The sequence below is a fragment of the Buteo buteo genome, chromosome 6 (genome assembly GCF_964188355.1).
Source record: "Buteo buteo chromosome 6, bButBut1.hap1.1, whole genome shotgun sequence".
Lineage (NCBI taxonomy): Eukaryota > Metazoa > Chordata > Aves > Accipitriformes > Accipitridae > Buteo > Buteo buteo.
In genome coordinates, this window is record NC_134176.1 from 27,846,739 (window position 1) to 27,869,857 (window position 23,119).

At 38.3% G+C, this 23,119-nt stretch overlaps 1 protein-coding gene across 1 annotated transcript in view; it reads right to left on the reverse strand.

Annotated features, from left to right (window-relative positions):
• The window catches only part of MIPOL1 (mirror-image polydactyly 1), a 195,328-nt gene that overhangs the window by 108,003 nt on the left and 64,206 nt on the right, over positions 1-23,119 (reverse strand). Inside the window, exons 8-10 of the mRNA XM_075030253.1 lie at positions 22,117-22,246; positions 15,461-15,494; positions 15,031-15,201 (exon numbers count right to left, since the gene is read on the reverse strand). Of these exons, the coding sequence (XP_074886354.1) occupies positions 15,031-15,201; positions 15,461-15,494; positions 22,117-22,246 (335 nt within the window). The remainder of the gene's footprint in view (positions 1-15,030; positions 15,202-15,460; positions 15,495-22,116; positions 22,247-23,119) is intronic.

Consider the following 23,119-nt stretch of genomic DNA (forward strand, 5'->3'; position numbering starts at 1 on the left):
TATGCTTGCTCACACACATGCTCCACTGCAGAGTTGTAGAAACACTAGAAACTGGCACAGTACAATGAACTTCATATAGTCTGCATGTTAGTGTGTTATATTCAAAAGCAAAGGAAATCACCAATACTCCTAAATAATTCAGCAAATGGAAAATACTAATTAAAATTTTATCATAAGAGGGAAAGATCATTCAACAGTCACAAGATTCTCTTTTAAAAGCAATGACAAGAAAAAATTAAAACAAGTAAATCTATATTAGCTAAATTCTAAATCACCGAATAAAGGTCTGTAAGTACAATAATTCTTAGACTAGGATCAGTTTCACTTTCAATGCATGGCAGCAATTCCAGCATACAGATTCAAGAGATGATTTCAGAGTAGAAACTTCTGCACAGAAAATAATTCAGAGTAACTAACCTCAACAGCTTTAAAAACATTTAAAGAACAAAATTACACAACACCAAATCGGTCTTGGAATAAATTTGCCATTAAAGCAGGGCATGTATTAGTATACTACTTACAAGAGAACCAGGACTGAAATACCCTACTGACTACCTGAAATAATTTCTACCCTGGTTGAGTAGTAGGTAGTGCTGCAGCAAAGGTCCTAAAGCAGTCAGTCAGAGCAGCTGAATATTAAAATACTATTCTGATCTTCTTTTACTTAAGGTCTTAATATCCATTTTCCGAGTCAATGCAACTCCCACATACTCATTTACAGACTATTTTGCAAGGCAGCTCAGGTCATTCTAAACTCCAGTGCTGATTACTGTGCAATTCGTTAGCACACTGAGCTATAATATTATGAAATGGGCTACTGCAGTCACAATACTTAGTAAATGCAGATAACCTAATATACCACTGATTTTTGTCTTCAGGTAAATAGGGCCAGATTCCTCAGTAGCCAGCCACCTTTTCATCACATGGGCTCAAAAACCAATCACATTTTATTCCTGCAGATTTATAGATCCTACACACCTTCTTTCTAACATGGAATTATAATCACAGAATCACAGAATGGTTGAGGTTGGAAGGGACCTCTGGAGGTTGTCTTTCCCAATCCTCTGGCTCAAGCAGGGCCACCTAAAGCCAGTTGCCCAGGACCATGTCTAGATGGTTTTTGAATTTCTCTAATGAGGAAGACTATAAAAGGACTATAAAAGATGATGTATTCCTAATAAAAGGAAGGAACACAAATTTCAGAAAGTCACAAACTTCATATTTCACTAGCTAGTTTACTTTTTTATTTTATTTCACCTCCTTCATTGTTGAAAGGAGGAAACACAAGTCTTCCCTCTCCAGTTTCTCTAGTCTCTCCCTCCTTCAAATGCAGCATGTTTCCTCCTCTCTTTTGCATGGCAGAATGTACACATAGTCTACTTCTCAGTTCTCATCTTGGCCTGTGTGAGGTCCATTCCACTGCACTGTCTCGTTTTTGTCTACTTTTTTGCCTCATCTTGTTGCCATAAATATTCTCTTTATTATGCGACTCTTCTCAGTAACTCTTCTTTAATTATACAAGTGTTTGGTGATATAACTCCTGATAAACATTGTCTTATCACTTTTTCCAACACTTTAATGAAGTTAGTAAATGGGATTTCCTTGTTTTATGGGATGAGAAATTAGCACAGAAAGTTTAAGAAGCTTAATCAACTGACAAGATCATGTCAGAATTGGGATTACTACACCTAAAACCTTTGTTTGACTGACTCGACCAAATGATACAGAGCTATTGCTTCCTGTGGCCACATGTTTTGCTGGCTCCTCAGAAAAGTAGTCAGCTCCATTACAACCAGATGGCCTGTGGCCAAGAGGCAGCTTGTCAAACATCTGACACAGCACACCATGACAGATAGCTGACAATTGCTTTTGTTTAAAGCGTTTCCCCCACCCCCCATTAATACCCCGCAGTGTTGGTACGCAAAAAATATATACAATAGAATGGAGGTAGCGAAGGTATGAAAGGTGTACAAAAATGAGAAATTTAAGAAAGAAACATTCACAGCCTAGATCTAGAAATCAGGAATCTGATTCTCAGATATATGCAAGGCACTCAGCTGCTGACAGTGATACGTTTTTAGAAAGTGTAACCTTGTTTAATTGAACATAACCAATATTAGTTGACAAGAAAACAAAATTTGGTAAACAATCTGTCATTCTAATGAGCTGGTTTTCAAATAATCTTCAATGGATTTTCTTAAAATCCGTATGCACACAAGACTATTGCCTAAACGTTAAGTTGGCATTTACTGCACAAAAGGAGAGGAATACTTCTGGTCCGATTTTAAATATCATCACATTATTCGAGAAAACAGTATCATGGATCACTGTATAGATGCCACAGTTTTTTAATCTCTTTATTCAGACATTGTATCATGGGATTGCAGGTGTTCCTCGTAGTACACACTATCTGTTTGTTCTGATAAATACTGTCCTCTCAATTGAGACACTAGTTGATTAAGTAGCAGTTCTTCAATTTTTTGTTGTGTAATGTGTTCTCCCCAAACTTCTTTAATGTGTAATAAAAGCTACTTTAAACTAGAGATTATAACAAACTAAACCAGCTAACTAGGTAGGTGAAAGCACAAAGTTCTGCAGATATGTCAGGGATGAGAAACACTTTTTGAATATATGACCTGTATGACAGTATTTGCTCTTTCTCCATGGAAGCAACATGCTTTTTTAGGAACCTTCAATACTAAAGATCACAATAATTAATAGTGAAAGCAATATTAATATCAGTGTTTTGACAGTCTGAGAATAAGTGTGAAAATGGAGTAACATTATAAATCTTCAAATGTTAATGTGAAATCTGTTTCCTTCTCACCAATACAGAGATCTAGGTAACAGCAAATATATAAAATTTATATTTCAGACATCTTTTCAAATTTCCTCATATGCACTGAAAAGTGGAATAAAAATATTTTTTAAAAAATCAAGAAATTAATCAGCTTTACACAAGCTTAAAATGAATCATACATAGAAGACAAAGACACCCCACAAAGAAATGTTTAAGAAAGTAAACAAAAGCTCTGCAAAACTAAAGCAAAACCACACATCTAGAAATTATGTATTGCTCAGCTTCAGTAATACTGAGAAACATCTGTATGATTTTGGTACATGAATAAGACTTTTCAAATATTAGTTGAATTTGAAGATTTTACCTTTGTAAAAAAAATTTAGTTTTAGCTTCACTGAAGTGTTTTAAAGGGATTGATGTGACTAGCTACCCAAATAGATGCACACTTCTCAAGAGGATTGACCATGCAGCTTTGAATTAACAGCCACCTAAAATCTTTCAGCTATGTTACTGAAAAGCAGAAATACTTAACCTAAATTCAGCTGCCTTCGACACATGCAATTACCAACATTTGCCTCATCCAACTCAAAGCTTCCTGGCAATTCCATCCCTCACGTGTAGAGGGTAGGACACCCGAAGCAGAAAAAAATTAAGAAAAACACCAAGATAGAAGAATGTTATGACAACTTCTGAAAGCAAGTGATGGGCCTGCCTGCCAAAACAAACAAAATGGGTAAAATGCATGACTACTGCTGAGAAGTGTCTGGATACCATAGAAGACAACACACACGACATAAAGAGAACATGTAACAAGACACACAGCTGCTGGCTAGCCCTACAGTAGAAAGCAGGCTGATATGACTGCTGATATTTAGCACAAGGGATTAACAAGGATTTTGCTGTTTCTTCTGGGAGGCTGGCAGTGGATGCTTTCATTTGCACAGTGAGACTTTCAAGACTAGTTTTGCAGACTGAGATTCAGTTAAAGTCCTAACATTTTGATTGTGAATGGGACCCCAAGCAATGAGGCTGAAAAAATGCTTGCAGATTAAGAAAGAATACTTTGTCTCAAAGCTACAGAAGATGAAGGAGGTAAACTCACAGAGAGGGCTGGTGTTCACTGCTGTCCTGAACACAACCCAGCAGAGCTCTTTCAGGCAAAAAAGAGTGAAATCTATTGTTTACTAACATTACTGGGATCTGTAACACAGTCTCTGAGGTATGAAATTCCTCATCATGATTACAACATGACTTGGAAGGAAATCTTACCTGTTGGTGACAAGTCATCTCATGAGACAAGTGGGAGTAAAGTGTTCATAGCCATTCTTCTGATACAGAGCTTTACTGTCTTTTGGGTTTTATCTAAACTTTGGTAATACTTCTGCAGATAGCAGAGAAAGGTGTTACAGCTAATTAAGAAATAGCATAACTGAAAGATGACAAGTAACTGCAGCAGAACTTTGGTTAATAGATTTACATGTTTATAGCTGCTAATTCACTAACTAGAAGTAATGTTAAAACTCACCTCTCTCTCAAAAGTTAGTTATGCATGCTATGTTCTCAACAATATAAAGCACACATTCAGAAGCATCGCTGCTGATCATCCCACATCAGTACATTACACTAATGAAATATCCTGTAGTTAGCCACTTGTTGTATTCTGTATTTCTGGTAACAACTCCAGAATTGCAAAAAGTTCTCATACTTTTATGATTTAATACTGCTCTTCATCCACAGTTATTTTTTTTTCTTATAGCTAAAAGTATGATAATTTTTACATAATCACAATTTCTTAAGGGCCTTTAAGTATTTCTACATATTTGAATTGTGCCATTTTAAAAAGTATTTTCAATAAAAAAGTAAACTATAAATCAGACTATGATGTTTTGTGCTGCCTTTGTGTATACTCACAGCATACTCAACAATAAGTACTTTAGAAACACTACTGAAAAGAATGACAACAAAACATAAACATCAGAAAGCATTAACAAGTTCCCTGACAACAGCATTTTACAATCACATGTGGACGACACGCAACAGGAAAGCCTGTCCTTCATTTACAAGGGAGGGTAATGGAAGCTAAATTTTTCTTGTTCTCAAGCAACTCGGCTTGAAAAATAATTAACAGTGAATAAACAGAACATGGAAAAGAGGGTAAATCCTAGATACTTACCATCTGAAGCACGAAACAGTAAAGCCATACAACAAACAAATGTAGGCATACTTGGTGAACGAGACATAGATAAGTTAATGCTACTGTGAAATCTTTCTTTCATAAAGAGAAAGTTGATAGATTTTCTTGTTCCACTTTCTTTGCCAGGGCCACTACACACTTTAGACCAGAATATGTAAAATAATTTCATCAAGCCTGAGGACTTCCAGAAACTGATTAATGGCCTCACAACCGAAAAAAAAAGGTCACAATGTCCAGTCCAAAGTATGAGGGAAAACTGCTCTTGTGGTAATTTTTACCTGTTCATTTAAAAACAATTAAAAATCTAGAAAGAAATTGAAGTAACAAAAAAGTTTATTAAGTCCTACATTTCAGTCACAATCATCTACTATTCTCTTGAAAATGAATAAGCAGCTTATCATCATTACAATAATTTTTCCTTACATCCTCTGTTACTGCCAGACCTAAACTTCCTTACTCACCACCTCTTTACTGATTAACACACATGTTGAAACATAAGGATGACTATGGAGGGTATTGCAATGCTAGAAGATAGATCAATATTTCACTTTAGGGACTCTGGGGGGAAAAAAAAATGAAGTCAACAAAAATCAGCTCTATTAATTCTTCTTAGTCCCATGTCCCACAACATTCTTAGCAAACTACTGATGTCACAGTACTGGCACGATCAGCAATATAGTTTGGCTGCTATTTTTTGAAGATATCTCCATTGCCAAATGAAATCCAAACTTTACATTCTATGTGTCATTTTACTTGTGATCTATGCTACTAGTTTGAAACCTATTTCCCCTTGACGGAACCAAGTTCATTTATGTCTTGCAGACAGGTGCAAAATCTTCACCAGAAAAGTGTGCATATAAAGTAGTCTAAAATTTTCAAAGTAAAAGGGCTGAATAGAAACGTATTGGAATACTTTCTTCAAGAACACTGACAGCTTTCGCTTTCCTTTAGCTATTTATTTTTTTAATAAATCTGATTCTTGTTCATGAAGTAATCTCATTTTTATCCTTAATTTCATGTAATACACTAGCAGAGCTTTAATGTAACTAATTTTTAAAATATTTTCTTGGTTTAAATGGCTTTTTTACTTTGCACTGGGGGTGCAAATTGTAATTTCTCTCACCAGTCTCTACTTCTTATGCTTTGTTTTGCATCACGGAGTGCTATCTGAGAACATGAACTGGATTCCTTTTTTGATTAAAGCAAACTCAAATATGCACTCCAGGAATGCACATAGTGCATTCTGACACAAATGAGCATTCAGTTCATAGGACTTGACTACAGCTAGTCCAAAGTAAAACTGAACCAACCAATCAAAACAAAAAAAGTGCAACACACATAGCCCCCGAAACATGTTAATGTGGATGTCAGATGCTGAGAACTATTTCATACTCCAGATCCATTCCTAATTGTTCACACTACCTGCTAACACAGACATAATACCCCACAAAGCTCCAACTGTGAACATTCAAGAAGAGGCAAGTGGGTAGAAGTAAGGAGGGAAATGAACACACAAGTCAGACATATTAACCTTTTCAGACTCCACATTAAATATAAATATGAAACATAAAAATCTTGTTTGTCATCTATGAAAAGAATTTTTATGCAAACTCATTTGGGTATCCAAAATAACAAGTATTTTTTGCAAAAAGATTTCTTAGAAAGTTGCCTAAGAAAACTGGCTTTTAATATGAAACACACAGATGGATTTTTTTTTTAAATTTATTTTTAAGAATATCAGAGACATTTTATCCAAAAGGTAAGCAAACTGAAATCTGATTAAAAACTCAGTACCCAACTTGAAACTGTGAAGCATTAAGTACCATGGAAAACTTACTTTAGGTACCTCTACAATAGTTCTGGTACCTATAGAACTTATTGCATGCACAGTGATTCAGTTTCCTCTTCAGAGGTAATACTATTTGAATTCTGCTTGTATCACGTTGGACATTTCCTGTATGGGTTGTTGCTACTGAAACAGGTGATCAATAAGCATACAAAACATTTTTCCTCTCTTTCATCCTAGGGTTTTGACATTAAATATTTAAATTAATTCTAGAAATTGGTTTGGAAGTCTAAGCTGTGTGAACCTAGAGCTTAGCACCATGATACATGAGTCAAATAGCAATTAATCAAACAAGCTTGCATGCAAATTTAGTGCCATTTTCAAAGGGGTGAGGAGTTTCTAGCTACTGAAGAGAAGATGAATGTTCAACTGGAAATTCATTAAAGTTTACAATTAAAGACACAAAGCTTGATCATGCCCTCAAATACTATGCAGACATGTATCTTCTGAATTCTGCACAACACACTGTTTGCAGAGGAACAACAGGTGATTTAACAATGCAAACAATGATGCGCCTCAGGGCATCGTTCAGCCAAAACCTTATGGCAGTAAAAAGAAGAAATGTAGTATCAATTAAAAATTTGCTTCAGAAGTTCAAAAAGACAAACCGTAATCCCTCTCTTCAAGGAAACACTGCATTAACATTTACATATTTACTCATACTTAGCATTCATGGACTAAATACAAAAGTTCGGTATAAGAGCTCCTTAGGGTAATCTCCTTCAGATCGTCTTCTCCCTCCCACCAATGACCTACCAGCTGACCTGCACTCCCAGCTGTGAGAAGCATTAACTCAAAAACTACAAGACCTCATGCAACCAAAGCCTCGCTGAAGTCAAACTAAGGAATAAGCTGAAAAATACTCACTCTCACTAGTGAAATTCTGACTCCAGTGAAATCAAAGGGAGTTTCATGCCCTACTAACAAATACTTCTCCCATAAACAAATCATGACCTCTGCTACATCAATGCAAGAGACCAAATGACATTACAGACACAGATGCATAATGTCCCCAAATCTTCTATCCTCCTGTCTGAACATCTCACCTCTCCTCAGCTTTCTTAATGACTTGAGGACTGAGTTACATATGGTGATCAAAGAAAACAGAGCACCATGATGAAAGATTAAACAGGTGTTATTCTTTTGGGGAACATTCTACACAAATCAGAAAACCCAATATAAGACATCAAGAGGATTCTGTTTGGCCAGTTTCCTCTCTGTTTTAGTCTCCAGTGGACTAAAATTCCTACTTCAGAAGAAAAAAATACTTCACACATCTTCTGAACCTAGCCAAATATTTAACTGAGTATTCCCCTGGAAAATATTCACGCTCCAGCTAGCACAAATATATCCAAGGTAGAGAGTCAGGGCATACCTAATCACCTCAGAAAGTAAAGAATTATTATAATTTTTCAAACTGGGTTTGTTTTTAGAAGAAGTAAGCAGCCAAGAAGGGAAGAACCTACCCTTTTGCGAGATGCAAAAGATTCTTGATGCTCTTCAGCTACAGCAGTCACTGGCTCTGTTTGGCGCTTTGAAAATTCTGTAACTGGTGAGATTCACTTGGTTTATTCTGAGAAGCAGCAAAGACAACATGGTTTTAACCATGTTCAGTATAACATGGACTTCCTAAAACACAGATTTAGTCAAACTTTCAAAGGATTATCTTGATTTAGGTACACAGGAAATGACATGTGACATTATAAAGCACTGTTCCAGTGCAACACAATCAAACGGAACTAATATTGCTAATCACAACAGTTGCTTGTATAACTTGCCTTTTTGTGATCTTTCTTTAGGATCCTTTTACTCAGCATTACCTCCAAAGAAGAGATGTCTGTGAGGTTTACCTGAAGCCACTGATGTGAATACCAATGAAACTGACAACCATTTCTTCAGCTCCTGTTTCTTTTCTCCCTGCAGTCACGGTGCAACTTTTAATGTTAAATCTCAAATTATTATTTTTTAAATCTAGTCTATATTTTATTCCATATCCCTATTGCTTTCTCTCGGGACTTGGACTAAATTTGCAAGGCAAAAGGGGCATCTTGCAGACAGCTCATCTCTCTGTTTAACCATCCTGCTGGCAAGTAATTTCCCCATGCCCATTCATCTGCTACCTCTCAGAGAAAAGCACTGCAAACGAGGGAAACAAGAACTTGCTGTTGCCTGCCCAAAGGAAACCAGCCATAAGAGTGAACCAGCATGGTCCTTGGATCCTCAAGCTACAAAAAACATCCCCTTTACCTTCACTTCCCTCCTCAAAGAAGCCCGTTACCAAAATCATCAGTACCCCACAGCAGCTGCTTGGTTCACAAACAACTGTGAATACAGTGTCCTACCTTTTCTTTTCCTGTTCCCAAATATCAGTGGCAAAAGGGAAAAGGTAGCAGGGGAAGCATCCTGGCAGAGCAGCTAGGAGGACACCGTCAAATGTGCTCCTGCCAAGCAAGAACTCGATTGGTATCCTTAACCAGGAAGTGTCAAAGGGTACCAAAACACAGAGTGTAAAACCGAACTGCTAATTCAAATTACTAAAAATAACATCCCAAACTGTGGTTTGGGTTGCAAAGGAATCACACCTCTATCCTAAGATAAGAGAGTCATGAGGCATTGTAACCTTGTCACCTGGGTATTCCCAATTAAGGTCCCAAGATCTGTAAGTAATTTTTTTCATTTACATATGCTTTTATTGTTTTTACGCTTCATACAGCTCTCGGGTTTATTACTTCAATAAGACCTGTTCACTCATGTGTGCTGAGAATGCCTTAATGCTCTGTGAATCACAGATAACAGAGCTCTACACCTTATTTGGTGTAAAAGCAGGGAAATTGCTTGAGCAGAAAGTAAAAAAAAAAAAAGTTAGCAAGAAGCTGGCTTGTAAGTACAGACATTTATCAGTTATTAGTCATTAGTCGAAACTGATAATGATGGGCAGTCAAGCGTAGTGCTTCTCATCTTTGTTTTCAATGATGATAAAGTGCTCCCTGCTGCCAGACAGTGCTTCAAAATGGAGAAAGGTACTTAAACTTGCTTCAGATGAGCAACTGGGTGCATGCCAATTTTTTACATGAACAGTCATAAGCATGTTCCTGCACAGCAGGATGTGATCAAACTATTCAAAGCTGTAAAACCAGGTTTGCTTGCCAGTTATGTTATTGCTTCAAGATCAGTGTCTTACAGATGATACTTTGCCAGCCATGAAACCACTCTTTTTCCTTAACAACATATTCTACACCTTTAATATTTAAAACTCTGTATAGAACTGACTGTTCCCAATTAAAAAAACATTTACAGAATGAAAGTTAGGACTGAAAATATACCAAACACGCAATCTCCTGAACTATAAGCCATCTCTTATTTAACTTTTAAAAATCACTTCCTTCAAGCTGTACCAATTTAAAGGTCCCCTTTCTTCTCTAAACCAGAAAAGTAATTGTAATGACTTACTCAAGTCCTCAGCTTCAGCTGCCAACCCTGTAATCATATTAACATTCCTGTCCACAAGGTGTGATGTGGTTAATAGGTGGTTGCTAGTTTGAGACATTGCACTGTATTGCCTCCTGCTGGAAAACACTTCTTTAAAGTATTTTACGAAGATCAGAAAATGTGACTATGCCATATGTAATCTTTATTAAATGTCTGTCACTAATTGGATTGCTCAAGCAAGAAAGATTTTTTGAAGAAAGGCAGAACTGTAGTACAACTAACTGGACAAATAAGTTTTTTCCTTGAACGGGTTAAGACAAAACTGAAATTACAGACAAGAAACTGGCGTTTTATTTCTCATGACAGTCAGCATCTTTCTCCATTTTCCTTTCAGAGGATCAGTCATAAAACAGACTCAAGCTCCCCAGTATAACACAATATCTGTTCACTAACAAACATATCTTAGCAAATACAACCAAACAGTTGAGTTTGTTTTTTTAAGGGGGTTAGTACAGAAGAAGACGGATGTCAATGTTTAGCCACGCTTTAGTTGTTTGGTTTTTATTCACTTGAAAATACATACTAAAAGTAGTATCAAATATTTGAGTTTATACCATTTTATTTGTTTTCACAAATACAAAAAGTAGCTTGCATATTTGCTCAGCAATCTAGTGAATGATCTAAGATTACATACACATGCACAGCTCAATACAGTGATAGAAGTGCCTCTATCTGCTTCCTAGTAAGAAGTAACATTCATGTTTGAAATCACAAAAAAATAAGCAGAGGTTCTTGGTTGTTATGGCTCAAAAAAAAAATTTTCATGACCTTTCCAAGACATGGACAGTGCTCTTCATTTTTTGAAGAATAAAAAAATTATTCCAGTAAAATTCAAATAGAAGAATCACAACTAGCTAACCACTGTCAAGTATGCTGCAATAGCAGTCCAGTTAAATGCAACTTAATAGTATAACTACCAGAAAAAGTATTGCAAAACTGCATTTCAAAGACTAGCTGAAAGTAATCTGTATTTACTTGGTCACAGGAAATGCACAGTTTATAGAATGTCCATTCTCTAGGATCGTAACCTATTCCTTACTTGAAATCAAAGCAATGTGTTTGAGCTGTGAAGGCTTTTGTGTTATTGTTTCTTATTGAGAAAAATCAGAAATCCTACAACTAAAGCCCCGAAAGCTAGATATTACTTATATTCACTGTGGTCAATTGCCAAATGCCAGGCTATTATGAAGAAAACCATAAAGAAAGATAACAGACACAGCTTCATTAAACACAGTCAGTTCAAACCCTTATTATCATATAGGCAGTTCTCTGTCATATGGAACCAGTTACGGTGGTCACTCAAATGACACCACTATCTCCAGCACCGAACAACAGCAAGCAGGAACACAGCAACATGCTGTTCACATGATGTGTCATGAAGCATTTAGCTTCCATTGCCCAGTGACCTCTGAACTTTAAAAACGCCTTTTCCAGAGGATAGCCACAGCATGCTAATGGTTTACTCCATTTCTATTACTCTATTTCTGCTTTGTCTCAGCCTGTTCTCATCAATCCCTCCCTCATATTTGATGTCACCTCCACCAAAAAGAAAAAGATTTTAACTTGCAGATGTTATGAACGCCTGAGGCGACCTCAGATCTAACTTCCAATAATTTGCATTTGTTATGCTAAGCATATACATCCCCTGAATTATATCTAGTCCCTTTGTGGTCTAATGTAGGAATCCCTCTCCTATTGTTCTTGCTGTTAGCACTGTAATAACTATCGCTATTGCAATGTTAACAAAAGACTACTAATAATTCAAGTGCGGTATGAATTCCCAAGGAATCATCAAGTAAGAAATGCAGGTTGAAATGATAGCTTCAATTCCAAGGACCTCTTTTCAAGATATAAGAGTTACAGCTGTAAAAGCATTACATGTGTGAAAACACAACACATGATCAATAGAGTTCTATTAATAATAATTAATTTAAAACAGTGGTATTACAAATTAAAAACGGTATCACAATAGTACAGTTTCATACCAAATATTTAAATTTTCATTTGGTGGGGATTTATTATTTTATTAATTTATTTTTTCAACTGCACTATCTACTTAACATTACCTGTGCTTTTTACTGACAGGCCTAAAGATGGCTTTGCTAATTGTGGCACTTGAGCCATTACTATATAAAAAATAATTATCTTTATTAATTTCCAAGCTGATTACTTGAAAAAGATTATTCCTTAAACAGGAAGCTTAAAAATAAATTCAATTGTATTGGGTTTGCATGGCAAGGTTTTGGTAGCTGGGGGGGGGCGGGGGGGGCTATGGGAGTGGCTTCTGTGAGAAGCTGCGAGAAGCTTCCCCTATGTCCCATGGAGCCAATGCCAGCCGGCTCCAAGATGGACATGTCGCTGGCCAAGGCTGAGCCCATCAGTGATGGTGGTAGCGCCTCTGTGATAACATATTTAAGGAAAGAAAAAAGTTGCTGCGGCACAGAAACTGCAGCCGGAGAGGAAGAACATGTGAGAGAAACATCCCTGCAGACCCTAAGGTCGGTGAAGAAGGAGGGGGAGGAGGTGCTCCAGGCACCAGAGCAGAGATTCCCCTGCAGCCCGTGGTGAAGACCCTGGTGAGGCAGGCTGTCCCCCTGCAGCCCAGGGAGGTCCACGGTGGAGCAGATCTCCACCTGCAGCCCGGGGAGGACCCCACGCTGGAGCAGGGGGATGCCCAAAGGAGGCTGTGACCCCGTGGGAAGTCCGTGCTGGAGCAGTTCATGAAGAACTGTAGCCCATGGGAAGGGCTCGCATTGGAGAAGTTCGTGAAGGACTGTCTCCCGTGGGAGGGACCCCACGCTGGAGCAGTGGAAGAGTGTAAGGAGGAAGGAGCAGCAGAGACGTGTGATGAACTGACTGCAACCCACATTCCCCGTCCCGCTGTGCTGCTGTGGGGGAGGAGGAGGTAGAGAATTCAGGAGTAAAGTTGTGCCCGGGAAGAAGGGAGAGGTGGGGGGGAAGGTGTTTTTAAGATTTGGTTTTATTTTTCATTACCCTTCTCTGATTTGATAGGTAATAAATTAAATTAATTTTCCCAAATCGAGTCTGTTTTGCCTGTCATGGTAATTGGCAAATTACCCCAAATCTCCCTGTCCTTATCTCGACCCACGAGCCTTTCATTCTATTTTCTCTCCCCTGTTCAGCTGAGGGGAGGAGTGATAGAGCGGCTTCGGTGGGCACCTGGCATCCAGCCAGGGTCAACCCACCATATCAATTAAAATGTATATTAAAATGCCCTACAATGACATTCTTCTGACATTCATAAAGTTTTATGGTCCAAGTATGCCCGAAAGTCCACTTCAACAAAGAAGCAAAAACTGACAGAACACAAATAAAAATATCAAAAGATCTTTCTCTTTTGCTGGAAGTGTTTCTCTTAAAAGCTGCTCACTCTTCAAATGCCCTGTGCAAAGAAGAAAGAACATACACTTTTGGCAGGACTGTTGGATGTTTCCCAGTAGCTATGCTGCTCATCATTATTATAAAAGCAAAAGAAAGTAGATTGAAAAAGTTAAGTTCCACCATTAACATCTTCCAATGTTAATATCCTTTGCAGTGCATACTGGATAGACACACAAAATATTTTAAGCACCAGGCAGATGGGACTTTCAAGGCTTAAGTAGGAGAGTATGCAAAAACAATGATTGCAAAAAAAGTGAAAATTACAGGGTCTGTGGAAGGGACTGTTTTACCAGGAGACTTCTCAATACAATATAAATTCAATCAACATTATCAATACAACTCAAGATCACAAACCTGACTTTAAATCTAATAGAAATCAGTTAGATATGCAGTAACTTTGGTAACTCACGTTAAAAATCTAAATTTTCAATATAGGAAGGGTCAGATGAAATTTCTTGCCTGGTATGAATACATAACAAGCTTCATCCAGTCTAAAATCTTGTGTTTTCCCAGGAGATCTATCCCCTACTTGGACTGTTCCTCCCTACAGCCTATTCCTATTGAGCTAAATCTAGGCTAAAATCCAGGAAAGAAAACTATGGGGGAAAAAACCCAAAACAACAGAAAAACTCTTCCATGAGATGGGAAAAGCAAGGAGACTCTCTTCATGGTGAAGAGAATGAAGACAATATTGTTCTGTGAAAATAGGAAATTGCAGGGAATGAGTGATCTGAACAGAAAAAGGACCTCAGGGTCTTTCAAGTCATGTAGCAGAAGTGTAAGACTTGGAGAGTCAAGGACCACATGCTGATTTTTATCTCCTGAATGTAAGGCAACAAGGGGAGGAATTGCTTGTATTGTTGCATGTGGTACTGTTATCTTCCTTTAACGTATATTTCTGCTACTTATAACCCTTTATAAATCCTTGAGCCCCAGTTAACTGTCATCCAATGCATTATACCAATACAGCATACGGCAAAACTAAGCCCTTAATAGCGTTTTAGATTGGTCAATACACTGAAAACTACTTTGTTTTAAACAAGGAGACAGCTACTTATCAGGTGCAAAAAACACAAAAATAACTTTTCTCATGAAATGCATTGATGCCATTTCAATGGGCACTATTACCATGAAGAAACAGTTGATCATTAATCAGCCATTTACTACAAGGACTCTCTTTGAGATTTTCAACAGAGAAAAGTAAACAAAATAATTTTCTTCCCCAAAAGTAAAAAAAAAAAAAAAAAAGAAAAAGAAAGAAATTTGGTATTGAGTGATTATATACTTGTAGAGACTTACTTGAGACAAAGCAGCATCCCGTTGTTCTATTACTGCATTCATTTCCTCAGCTATTATTTTCTTTCTACGTTCTTTGGTCCTGTGTATTCGATTCAGAATTATAGCTCCATTCTTCAGTATATCTATCCCTGTGTCTGCATTGTTTATTCTGTTCAGTAATTCCTGTAATGTCTACCAACAGCATTATATGTTAGTCAGACATGAAGTTTTAATATATTTTATTTAATATAGGGTTTTAATTAATAGGCACATGTGAATTGTAAATTGACTGAGTGAAGTTATTGAATTTTCATATTGCAGCAAAGATGTACATTATTAGTGTGTCAATTCTTCTTTTTCCCACATCTTAGTTCTTGAAACCCACTCAATTGAACTTAAGCCTCTAAGATATAAGACTGACATCAAGAAATCTCCTCAGAGAATGGCTTACCATGTCATTTTCTTCAGGGTTAATATTTTCTAGCCTAGAAAAAAGGGACACAGAAAGCCTGATCAGTAGCATTTCCTTAGTGCAGCAAAATGAGTTCGCTTTTTAAATCTTTAGAACCTCAAGTAATTTCATTCTACTAGTCTTTAGAGTCAACCATGACACTGAACATATTAAAGTGCCACCTGCTCGACTCCATCTTTCAATAATGCTCCATATCTTCAGCACTGACTTCAGACTGTTAAGTTATTAATGTTTACTGCTATATATGACTACAAGGATCAATTGTTCATATGTGCTTAGATGAAGAAAGTTCCCCAGCGATAGAAATGACTGATGCTCTTATTTTATTTATTTCTGGGCTTACAACTTTTACCTGATGTATTTTTGTTGTTTTTACTGCACCCCAAATGAAACAGGGCAGGACTTTTGTGGAGGTTTGGTGTTTTTTTTTCATTTTAATGTAATTCTTTTTCTACCTCTCTCTTCCAAAATGAGGAAAAAATCCTAGTTGAAGTTTCCTTAAAAATATTTTGATTTTACATCTTGCATAAAATAGCAAGCTAAGCCAATTCTCTGCAAGGCCCTTATTTAATTCTGGAACAACCCCCCCAGCAGTTTCCTCCCTTTCTGTTTCAACAGAACATATATTGACCTGTCAAATACAAAGATGATATGAGGAATTTAGTAATACAACATTGAACATTGGCTGTGCAAAAGCAGTGAGTGATAGCACAAAAATCTAATAAATGTGGTAGAACACATTTTATTTCACCTAAGGTTAGTTATATGGACAGCATATTATTTAAAACACTTATGTATTTTAAAATGGAAGAGACCTCTTTTTCTGGAAAAATGAGCATATTAAAGTTACCTTACCACTCCATTGCTACTTACTTAACAGTGACTTCTACTAAAAGTAGGTCTGTCACTAGCATATGATATTTTAAAAGACAGATATAGTTCCATTAAACATCTACTAAACAGCAACACACGCTTTTTGAACACTGCTGTGACAGATGCTGCTCTGAAGCCAAGATTTTAGCTAGCAAACATCATAGAGCACTTGACAGCACACTAACACCTTTTACATTAAAGCATTAGTTTTACCAGATAACAGTACATAAGGCATAGTAAATCAACCAGTACAGAAATTAATTCTTTAAGTAAAAAAGAAATAATTCAAAATGTACTACTAGTGTACAACAGCTGGTATATTCATATGGAATTCACAAGCAGTAAATACTCCAACATATACAGTCAGCACCAGGACAAAGCAAAACAAAGTAAGAGCTAACCTTTGCTGGGTTTGACTTGTATTCTTAAAGTAACACAAATCATAAAATAACAAACATATTAGAAGTCCAAATTCTCAGAACTGGCTCCTTGACTTGGCTCCTTGTAGACTTCGTGCTTTAGGTTTTTACATTGCTAAGTGCCACTTCATGTGGGACTTAAAAATGGATCTCCAGCTAGTTTGTATTCACAATGAAAGGAACGGTATTTGTCAAAGTAAATTGGCAGGACTGACCCAGCTTCTCCAGAGGACTTCTACCCTGCTAAAAGTGTGGGTCAACAAAATCACCCAGCCGACCAACAGGCTGGGTAAGCAAGACACCTTAGGGAGAAATGGGGGTGGGAAAAAGAACAGGAACTTCTACCGTAAGTGTAGCCCTTCAGCATACTACTGCCACAAGGCATCTGTCTGTAGGTGTACATACACCTCCTTAGGTGACAGTATTTTTTAGCAAGCAGCATTCAGAGCTATGTATTTGCCCTGCTGCATCTCCCTGTGCTGTGCATAGGCAATAAGTGACCCTCAGATCTCTCATGACTTTAAACAGCAGTAACCAAGGATTCCTCTTCCCCCCATTTCTACACACGTTCTACTAATGTAACCCTTAGGGCCAACAGAACCGAAACAATTTTGGTTGTTACAGTTAAATAATGACAACAGAATTGCTCCAGCTGCTAATTTAAAGAAAGCATTAAAGCTTTTGATAAAGGTTGGCAGGCTGTTCAATATTGCCCTCTTGTAAAGATTTCTGATTGGAGTAAGTCCAAAGCAGATGGAAGGAGTGACCTGTGCTCTAAAACTTGATGAGTGTGGCACAAGTAGCCAATGTTCTTTAAAAAATGCCAAACCTCTATGCGCTCCACATCTGAGACAGAGAACTTGACCTTTTTAACAACCAGCATCAGGAAGAAAATATTAAGGGTGGTAATTGGAAAAGTTCCAAGATTCCAGAAGAAACTCCAAAATGAAATAAAATAAACCAAGTCCCTCATGGCTCATCCCATCATCTCTGCTCCTTCCAAAGGATTAGTGGAGTGGTGAGGTGAAGTCCAAAAAAATTTCCATTCAGCCACAGTAAACAACTACTTAGAATAAAGAGGCTGAGAAAAGTAATTTCTTCATAGGGTTGACTCTGCTTCTGAGAATGCAGCACCTCAATTCAACTCTTCTCAGTCACAGTCCTGGCTTGCTCCTCCCATTGCAAAATGCCAGACATCTAGGCAGAGATAGGAACGCGTGTCTTATGACCTCAGCTGAGATGTTACTGCAGTTCGTAAAGATGCCCAATGTTCTGAAAAGCCTGCGTGCTGGAGCCAGACTGGTGTTCCAGTAGGAATCTTGGCTCCACTCAACCATTTCTTGTTTGCAAGGTGTATGGCTGCATGAATAAACATCCTGTAAGCTTAGAATAAGTAGACCCAAAGAAAAGCAGCTGAGCCTGTTGGAGGCAATCCTGCCTTCTTGGTTCTGTAATGCCCAAAGATTTCCAAAACAGCAAAGAACTTCCTTCAAAAAAAAAAAAAAAAGACCACAAACCCCTCCAAACCAATGATGACAACAGGAAATGTTTCCATGTACCATATAATTGCTCTTTTTGGAAGAAATATCCCATTATCTAGAAGGTGCTGCCACATAGAGGACTGATATGGGTCAGGGAAGAGCTGTGGTCAGCTTCACCTTGGTCAGGTTACACAAATGGATGCAGTCACTGTGGGCTGAGGTAATATGGAAAATAAATTGGTGGAATGGAGCAAGACATCTTTGAAGTTTCTTACATTGTCCGATATGGCTTAAGACATTCCTATCACACTTGCAGTTTGACTGAATGGGTAGCAAGATAAGGAAAGAGGCAGATATTAAAACATCTGATGCAGTGAAAATGATGATTACATGAACATAAAGAATGAGTTTTTCTCCCTTTCAAGGGATTACGTACAACAATTAATGCCCAGTAATTCATTACCATTAAGTACTTGGTGCATGAATGATTAACAAACTTTAACAAACTTTAAAGTGGGAACAAATGAAGCTTTTGGGCTCTCTACTTTTCTGGCTTTTGTCAATTAGGATTTTTCTTTTACTGCTATGACGACTAACACTAAAAAAATAAAAATAAAAGCATGTAACATTTTTCAGAACCCTTCAGTAACATCTTTGTGCTCTATGGGAGACATAATCCTGCTTGGGATCTGCCTAAGGATTTTGTTCATGTCCAGGATGCCCTCAGTGACAGCTCACACAGCACCCAGGACATGAAAGACTTGGGTATGATTCTTCCCAACAAGCTGCCATTGCCACAGTCAGTCTCTGTAATGCAGAATGGGAGACCCTGGAAAATACTGGAACTATGATCTTAGAGTACACATGCAGCCTGGCAAGGACAATTCTTTTGAATTAAATTGGTTTTGTCCCCAGTCTTCTGTCCTGGTGTTGGCTGTCATGACAGCAAATATCACACAGAAGCCTGACCTGCACCCTTGAAGAATATACAGGAAAAGACACCAGCTACAGGCAATGGCTCACTGGTTTAGGCAAAGAGTGACGTATATCAGGTATTGAACCAACAGTAGCTGGTTAGCCCATCGCAATTTTACCTGTGTTTGGTTGGTGTTCACAAGGAAACCTCCTATGCCAGTTCTTAGAGTGTGAATGGCATCAGGGTATGAGGCCTCTCTATAAAGGATCAGAAAGAGCACCCAAGTGGATGACAGCAACAACAATTGCTATTCTCTAAATGATAGCAACAAGGTATAATAGCTCGGCTCCAAGCTACCAGCCAAGGGAGTTACTGACCCTCTCCTTGGAGCAAGTACCCTTTTTGTCATTACCAGTGTATCCAGTGCCTTCTGCAATGACATTCATTTGGGGAAGGTAGCAGGCATGTTCTCCAATAAATGGAGTTTCTTCCCTCTTTTCATCCTTCGGCTTAGAACTGAGTTGGTCTTCCAGTACACGAGCGAAACAGGCAGAAGGGGTTGAAGGGAAAACAAGTGATGTTGTTCTGAAGGATTCATGTGTGTCAAGACCTGCCACATGTGTGTCTATGGATTCCACTGTAGAGGCAGGGTTGATCTGCCTGAGGGTGGGGAGGCTCTACAGAGAGATCTGGACAGGCTGGATCGATGGGCTGTGGCCAACTGTATGAAGTTCAATAAGGCCAAGTGCCGGGTCCTGCGCTTCAGTCACGGCAACCGCATGCAGCGCTACAGGCTTGGGGAAGGGTGGCTGGAAAGCTGCCCAGCAGAGAAAGACCTGGGGGTGCTGGTTGACAGCCGGCTGAATGTGAGCCAGCAGTGTGCCCAGGTGGCCAAGAAGGCCAACGGCATCCTGGCCTGTATCAGAAATAGTGTGGCCAGCAGGAGCAGGGAGGTGATTGTTCCCCTGAACTCAGCACTGGTGAGGCCGCACCTCGAGCACTGTGTTCGGTTTTGGGCCCCTCACTACAGGAAAGACATTGAGGTGCTGGAGTGTGTTCAGAGGAGGGCAACCAAGTTGGTGAAGGGCCTGGAGCACAAGTCTTATGAGGAATAACTGAGGGAACTGGGGCTGTTTAGTCTAGAGAAGAGGAGGCTGAGGGCAGACCTTATCGCTCTCTACAACTACCTGACAGGAGGCTGTAGTGAGGTGGGTGTTGGTCTATTCTGTCAGGTGGCTGGAGATAGGACAAGAGGAAATGGCCTCAAGTTGAGGCAAGGGAGATTTAGGTTAGATATTAGGAAAATTTTTTTTACTGAGAGGGTTGTCAAACATTGGAATGGGCTGCCCAGGGAAGTGGTTGAGTCACCATCCCTGGGGATATTCAAAAAGCAAGTGGACAGGGTACTTCAGGACATGGTTTAGTGGGTATGGTTGATGGTTGGACTCGATGATCTTGAAGGTCTTTTCCAACCTAAATGATTCTACGATTCTATGATTCTAAAAGCAGCAATATGCCTCTCACACGCTTAATAACCTGTGATTTCTTCCAGAAACCCAAAAGTCACTGACTAGGTCTGTTGAGCAGAATAATTAATTTGCTGCAGGACTCGAGCGCTTTAACCCCAAAGATCTTGAGTTTACGCTGACAGCTTATACACAGTTTCATTTGATGTTTGGGGCCATACAAAGCTTTCTTGTTTTCTTTATTCTTGGAACATTATAAAATTAGAGGAGTAACAGAACAAATTGGAAAGACCAGAGTAAGGCTCATAGTTCTGATGCCTCTTATGGGAATTTGTAATTTCCTCAGAGACTGTTGCTCAAAGCAAGATTTCAGATGCACGTACACCTACAATAGGCTCTGTAGAGATATTTACTCTAACAAATTGTGCACTAATTCTTGTGGGAATGGAATCTCCTAGTCTTGCTGTTGAGTCATACTTACAGGCTGTGACAAACTCTAGCAACTTGTAAATTCCAGAGTAATGGTGCACAAACTATGTGCACAATATTGAAATTTATTTAGGTAACATTCTCTGGCCTTACCTACAAAAATACCCAAAAGAAGACGACTGGTTTTCTGCCATAAAGAGGAAAGAGTGTTCTTAGTAGAAACAATTATTTAAAAAGTAATCACCTGCCATTTAGTTAACTAACAACTGTACCTATTCAGTCTCCTACCTTGAAAAACTTCTGTTTGCTTTGTATTTCTCTTGGCAGAAAAATAGGAGAAATTTCTCAGCTGCTCTAAACTTTGGGGGACTACCATAGACGGTAACCAAGATGAATACAACTTGGATGGAGAAGGCAAATTGTAGCTTCAAATCTGCCTATATTCCAAAGTGAGAAAAGAAACTGTTCTTGATCTTCCTCTCCTGACTTAACAGGTTTGTTTAACATGAAATTGCCTATTTCTGTTGTGTTAACATGGCATACATAAAATTCTATGAAGTATTAATTATACCCTTATTGCCTTACAAACTGCTCCTACACTAAAGATAAGAAAAAAACCATGTATTTTTACTACGTCACCCACATCATTAGTAGAAATTTTGCTGAAGGAAATGTCTAGTGGGTTTAATGGCTTGATTGATTTCCTATACATTGCAACTTCTGACTGACATTCTGGTACTCCATGTCAAAAGATCCCTATAAAATGCAGCATTCTTCTTATTTATCCCTGAATAAATCAATACCAAAGCTTTTGATTATATTCTTAATTTTTGTGATCAAAATTATTCACCTTGCTCTCAGTCTCCAGAGAAAATACGGTCTTAAAGGATGGCTAACAAATTAACCAACAGCAAAGTAAGACTAACACTAGCCTGGTATGACATCATAGAGAAGTTTGTGCTAAGTTCTATATAACCACTGTCAAGCAGTTTATGACAGTCACAGACTGACAGAACAACCTTTTTGCACAGGGCAGGGAACGTATACTTACTCTTTGAGAGACTCTTCTAAACGCTGGACTCGTAAAAATGCTTCATCTCTCTCTTCATTGGCTAACCTAAGCCTTGCCATGACAGCCTCGTCACGTTCCCGTTGAGCAGAATAAACTTCTTCCACCAGAGCTGCAAAAGTAACCAGTGTGTTTAACAAACAAGTCTGACAGGGAAAGACACTATTAGATGCACTTACGTGGGCCTTTGCCAGTATCTCCTAAAATCAACATTTCTCCACTGACCTCAGATTACTCCGGATAAAGTCGATATTACTCTTCAAACACAACAATAAATTGCTGTTGATTGCTAAAATGAATACTTTAAGGAATGAAATAAAGCTATGTGTTTTAAAATTCACCCCTGTATAATCAAACAGGGAAAGGAAGTGATTCGCTTTGCATTCTGAATACTTGTTTAATGGGAAAGTAATTCTTAAAGTTCAGAATCATATGAGACACAAGTAGGTTTCTTCTAGGACATAGAGTTAAAAGTAATGATCCATTAAAACTACTTCTACCATCACACTGCTTCCTATCAGGCTGGCACACTGCTATTAAATATTAAAAATTCTAATATTTTCATAGTCTGTCTCTGGTATCACAAGAGTGGCACAGCTGGCATCTCTCCTTCTCTGCCAAGCCTTTATTTTATTGTGTAATATACTGGTATATTATCTGTTATGGCATACATGGACCTTGCAGCATTAGGTGCCAATAAACTAAGATTTACTGTCTATCCTTGGGAGCAAACTAACACCTTCAAGTCATTCCTCATCCTGAGCTTACATTTTCTCCCTGCCTCTCCCCTGTCAATATGTCTAACACTATCTCTGGCACACTGCCAGAATCCTTACCTCGACCCTGCCTCCACTAAAATCTTTATTCATACTTTCATCATTTCCCTCTGCAATACTACAAATCTCTCCTCACAGTCATCATAAAACCCAGCAGTCAAAATGTCTAGGGACTTTCAGGATGCCATATTAAGACCACTGTCACTCCA